We start from the raw sequence: 5,643 nt of genomic DNA on the forward strand, positions 1-5,643 counted from the left end.
TGAAAAAAATACAAAAAGTAGGCAAATCAGATTTCACCATGTCAGTATCCGTATGAATTTGGTAAAAAAGCTTTTCCCTCCTCCTTTCTTTTTTATTTTTATTTTATTTTTTTTATTTGCGCTTTTGCGAAGGATGGCGTGGCACGTTGTTAAGCTTAAATTTTTTTAAGAATTCAGGTATGATTTCTAACCTCTCATCACAATTTATAAATTTTGATAAAAAATTATTTTTATTTAAATCAAGCAGGACTATGTCTATCAACATTTCTCACCAAGAGACGTGCTGGACGCCCAGGGGCCTCGACGTCCAGTTTTATTCTCTCACCAATTTAACTAAAAGTCTAAAGCAATTTTAATGTGCATGTTCCAGTTGCGTGAGATTCAAACTCACGTATTGAAACAAGTTGGAAGTGCAGAACTTCACTTCTACAAATAGGGCCCATAGCTACGTACCTAAAACATATTTAGAAAATCGAACCAAATTTTTTCCTGTGAAAATAGAGCTATTGAGTCTAAACGAAAAATGAACAAGTTTGAACTCCGATTAATTGGTTGTGATGTGGTCCGATTCGATTCTTTCAAGTTTCACAAATAAATTATAAATTTTTACGTAAAATATCTCGTTTAAGTTTCACGCTTTCTATTTCAAAATAAAAACTACATATTGATATTACTCTCGCTACATTAATTAATATAAATACATGTGAATTATAATTTAATTGACAGGTAAATAAAAAAGGGAACTTAATCAAATTTTGGTTATGTGGCTTGAATCGAGAACCAAGGCACAACTATTCATATGGTTTGGATCAGGTGGTTCCAAACAAAAATGCCCAACCTAGTTGAGAAGGAAAATTGATTTTGAAAGAATTTAATTACAGGTAAATACGCAAATATTAATAAATGGAAACATAACTTGTTTTGGCCAGAAGGTGCAATCTTATGAAGCTGCGAGGTCTGAGATGAGCCAATTGCGGACCCCACACTTCATAAGCATATAAGAATATGCCCCCGTTTGGCTCCCCTTAAATTACATTTCATTACATTCTATTTTTCTCTCTCATATTTTCAACTACACAATCTTTCATAAAATAATATTACACGTAAATCAAAAAAAATTCCTTCTTTTTCAACCTCTCATTTTTAAAAAAAAAAAATTATTCCTCCCATTTTCATTATCCAAAAATGGGGGTCAAACGGGGACTAAAACTATTTAGTCAGATTGAAAAACAGGGAGTGAAGAGATATATTGATGTGTTAGAAAATCATTGATTTTTTTTATTTTAATTTTTCAAACTGATCAATCACTCATTGACACGTGTCTCATCTGGATTCGAGTCGAATTTGAGCCTGGATGTGTGGCATGATTGAGCAGATACAGGAAGATGATGCGCCTTTGCAGATCTTTTGGTCATGCGATTTGCAGATTCTTCTGCTTTTAAGTTAGAAGCTATGTTCAAAATGAGAGATAGAAGATAAGAGTTAGAATACCAAGTTTATAAAGAGAGAAATTTTTACTCAATTATACGCAGGGGCGGAGCCAGGATTTATGTTCAGTGCGGACATTATTTTTCGACGCCGAATTTTGAGGTTTTGGTCATAGATTTAATGATGATAAAAAATAAAAAAATATTACAACAACACTAAAAAAGACATAATTTATATATTAAACTTGTTTCTTGCAAGTTTTCATATTTTAATATCGTTATACAATAACTTCATGATTGAGCTTCAAAAACATATCTCTCTCTACATAAACAATAGTGCTATCATTCATCCACTGATCACTCATCCGATTGCGCAATCTATTCTTTACGATGCTCATTGCAGAAAAAACTCTCTCCACAGTAGTGGTAGCAATCGGTAAAATCAATGCTAAAATCAAAAGTCTGTAAACCAATGGATATACCTTATCTTTCTTTGTCAAAACTAACTTCTCCACAAGATCACCAAGGCCATTCAACTCTTCAAACTCTTTGTTAGAGTGCATGTCAAAAATATAAGTCTCAAATTGATCGCTAGATACAATGTCATCTACTGCAGAGAAATCTAATGGATAAAGTTCAGCAAGTCTAATAAACTTTTCTTGTCAAAAGAAGAAAATGAATCTTGTGGGCATAAACAAGCTACACAAAGGAGTAACTCTGTATTTACCTTTGAGAAACAATCATTCAATTCTTGAAATTGCAAATCGATGACAGAGGAACAAATCTACTCGATAATGATGTAAATTTGTAATTTCTGGATAACTACGCTGAGGGCGACCACAAATTGCAAGGTGTACAAATATATCATCGATGTTGGGTACATGAATGTAATGTTGTTGACAAAAAGAACATACTTCTTCCAAAAAGGAGTCCCACCCTTCGTCTCTCATTATTTGGAGTCGTCGTTTGCACAATCTCACCAATTGCATTGCATTCACAATATCTTGATCTTTCTTTGCAATGCCTTTGACAGTTCATTTGACATCCCCAACACACTTCTTATCAACTGTAGATTAAATGCAAAATCAAATCTTTGTATCAACTCCAATAAATTTGTTGCATCAGATCTTTGATCACAAGAACAAGATTCATCTTCGACAATCATTGCAAGTATATCTAAAACAGAAGAGAACGTGGCAAGCAAGTTGACCAAAGAATTATAATGTGAACTCCATCGTGTATCACCAGAGCGCTGAAGGGTCGTTTCTTAATTAAGTCCCCGTCCACTTAAAATCTCACCTTTTTTCAATGCCTCAACAATAAAGTCTAATTATTTTTCTCGAAAAGGATCACAACGTTTGGAAGATGCTCCAACAGCATTTATCACGTTCCCAACCACACGAAAGAAGTTAGTAATAGGGATGTTCTTCTTTGCCACAGCCACAAGCGCAAGTTGGAGTTGATGAGCAAAACAGTGAATGTAAAAGGCACATGGACTCTCCTTCAAAATGAGTGTTTTCAGACCATTAAACTTACCTTGCATATTACTTGCTCCATCATAACCTAGTCCTCTCAATCTAGACATACTCAAGTTATATCTTGAAAATACCTTGTCAATTGCAGCCTTAAGTGATAGAGTCGTGGTACTTTAACATGTTCAATCCCTATGAAGAGTTCATTGATATGCCCACTATTGTCTACATAACGTAAAATAATAGACATTTGCTCCTTCATTAACACATCACAAGATTCATCAACTAGAATAAAAAATAGTGAGTCGTCAACATCTTTGATAATAACATTGATCGTTTCAATAGCACAAATATTTACTATATCCTTTTGAACATCAGGTGATGTCAATTTGCAATTGTGAGGAGCATTTTCCAATGTGACGGCATTGATAACTTCATTATGAGCAGCCAAAAATTGCAATTGCACTAAGAAATTACCTGGATTGAGAGAATCCTCAGATTCATCATGACCTCGAAATGAGTGCCCTTGTCGCAAAAGAACTCGAACACAATCAATGGATGCATTAAGGCCCGTAACATATGCATTTCTTGCTTGTTCTTACTGTTTGTAGAAAACTGATTGAATGTGTTGCTCTTGATTCATCAATACTTCACACTTAATGCGAGCATGATTATATGCACTATCATGAAGTCCAACATAGGTATAAAGCATTTTTTTTTTATCTTTCCAATATGTAAAATTTTCGCCAACAAAAGACTCACCTCCACCTTTCTTTCCAGAACTTGTTTTGAAAAGATAACAATACAAACAATAAGCAGCACTCCAACCAACTACCGAACTCTTTAAACCACGAAGGATTGAATCGTCTAATTGTTACTCCAAATTATCGTTTTGGAAAGTCATGATCTTGGGGCTGACAATGACCCTTTAACATATATGCTCTTCGAACTTCATCTCGGATGTTAGCATTATAATCCAAAATGAGTATCCTTAAACCAAGATCAGTTGGAAGTTTCGTGACATCAAACTCCACATTATTTGATACCCCCTCATTAACATCCACATTATTCGATACCCCCTCATCAACACTATCTACGTTCATCTTTCGTTGAAAGTATCTATTCATTTGATATCTGGATTTAAACATTTGATATCCAGTTATTACTTGAAGTGAGTGAGAATAATTCATAATAACAAAAGGATCATAAATTCACAATTTCACAATTTCAATTCGCAAGTGCAATTCACATTTCACAATCCAATTCACAATTTCACATTATCAATCCAATTTCACAATATCAATTCACTTTCCAATTACAATGCAATTTATACTATTTCACAATCCAATTCACAATTTCACATTATCAATCCAATTTCAAATGGGAAAGCATGTAACGTGAAAAGTTAGGAGAAGGAACTAGGATTTGCTACCATAGTTAATCCACCATGTGTAGGGTCTATTGTATCATTTAAGATTCTATCTCAAGGAAAAATTATTTATTTATCCTCTAAAACACAAAGTATGGGTCGATTCAAAGTACTTTCAAATGCTACTAGCTTTCCTGCTTTTCAAGCCTATGCCAGAGTCAATGCCAAGTAGTAGCCACCTTCAGAATGATGATTAAAGACATCAATGCAATCTTCATCATCCATTCCAATCTTTCTAATCAAATCAGTTAAACAGGATTAGGTATGTCATTCCATAATCAAATAATCATGGTGCAAGAATATTGAAGGAAATATAATTTGTAGTGCCAGCAAAAGGCATATAGTACTTTTCTTTGAGATACAAATTGAAAAAAAACGTTGAACAAAGCAAACTTTCTCCAAAGAATAAATTTCATAACGGTAACTAGTTGACAATTTTCTCAAATATTGTATTAAAGAAACTCATCAGACGAGTTATGGAGGCAAATAATCTCAAAATATTGTCCGTGTTAAAGAAACCTCATAACTTGTATTCCAAATTATTTCCTTCACAGACTTTGTATTTTACTGTTATGTCTCAATTGATAGTTGACTTCATCTCCATCCTACCATACCAAAAGCAAAATAATGTCAAGATAAAATTGTTACACAAAAAACAATTGAGCATACTACATACATATATTATGGTGCTTATTGACAATTAATGTAAACAAGATACCAAAAAGTAGTTCTTATACACATTTTGCCAATTTTATTTCTTCCCGTTTTATCTAGTGCAGCTTTATTCTAGGCTTTCTTTCTCTGAAACGGAGCTTAAGCAAGAATGTCATCAATCATCATCCCATTATACACACGAATATATTATAACAAGAAATAGTCCAAAAATCCTTTTTGTCTCACTGAAAATTCCCAATTGGAAATCACAGAACATCAGGCATGATTTGGGTATATTTGTTTTTCATATAGTGTGCAATTTTGCTACAAGAAATTGGAGGTTGAAATTGAAAATTAAATCGAAATAGAAATCACCTTCTTCGTTCTTCTGGGCTCTGGCAGTTTCGGGCTTCTCTAGACTCCAATCTTTAGTGAATCGGTATGACAGTAAGTATCAGTTCTTCTTCTTCACGGCAGTTGGCACTTGGCGATGGACGGGAACTACAGTCTAAAAGCCGGCGACTGCGAGTTAGAGTGGCGACTGGCGAGATTGCGAGAAGCAGCGAGGGTCGGCCGATCGATACAGACGCGATTCAAGCTCAGCAAGGGTGAAGGGTTTGGTTTTGATTTGAATGAAATCGTTTTGATTTGAACGAAACCG

At 34.2% G+C, this 5,643-nt stretch overlaps 1 protein-coding gene across 1 annotated transcript; it reads right to left on the reverse strand.

Annotated features, from left to right (window-relative positions):
• Positions 1-1,304: 1,304 nt before the first annotated feature.
• LOC111386370 lies at positions 1,305-3,012 on the reverse strand. Its single transcript, XM_023010824.1, has 4 exons — positions 2,784-3,012; positions 2,484-2,603; positions 1,789-2,085; positions 1,305-1,450 (listed from the first exon to the last, which is right to left on the reverse strand). The coding sequence occupies exons 1-4, from the start codon at positions 3,010-3,012 to the stop codon at positions 1,305-1,307; spliced, it is 792 nt and encodes a 263-aa protein (XP_022866592.1).
• Between the last annotated feature and the right edge of the window lie 2,631 nt (positions 3,013-5,643).

Source organism: Olea europaea, unplaced genomic scaffold (assembly GCF_002742605.1).
Source record: "Olea europaea var. sylvestris unplaced genomic scaffold, O_europaea_v1 scaffold3529, whole genome shotgun sequence".
NCBI classification, from domain to species: domain Eukaryota; kingdom Viridiplantae; phylum Streptophyta; class Magnoliopsida; order Lamiales; family Oleaceae; genus Olea; species Olea europaea.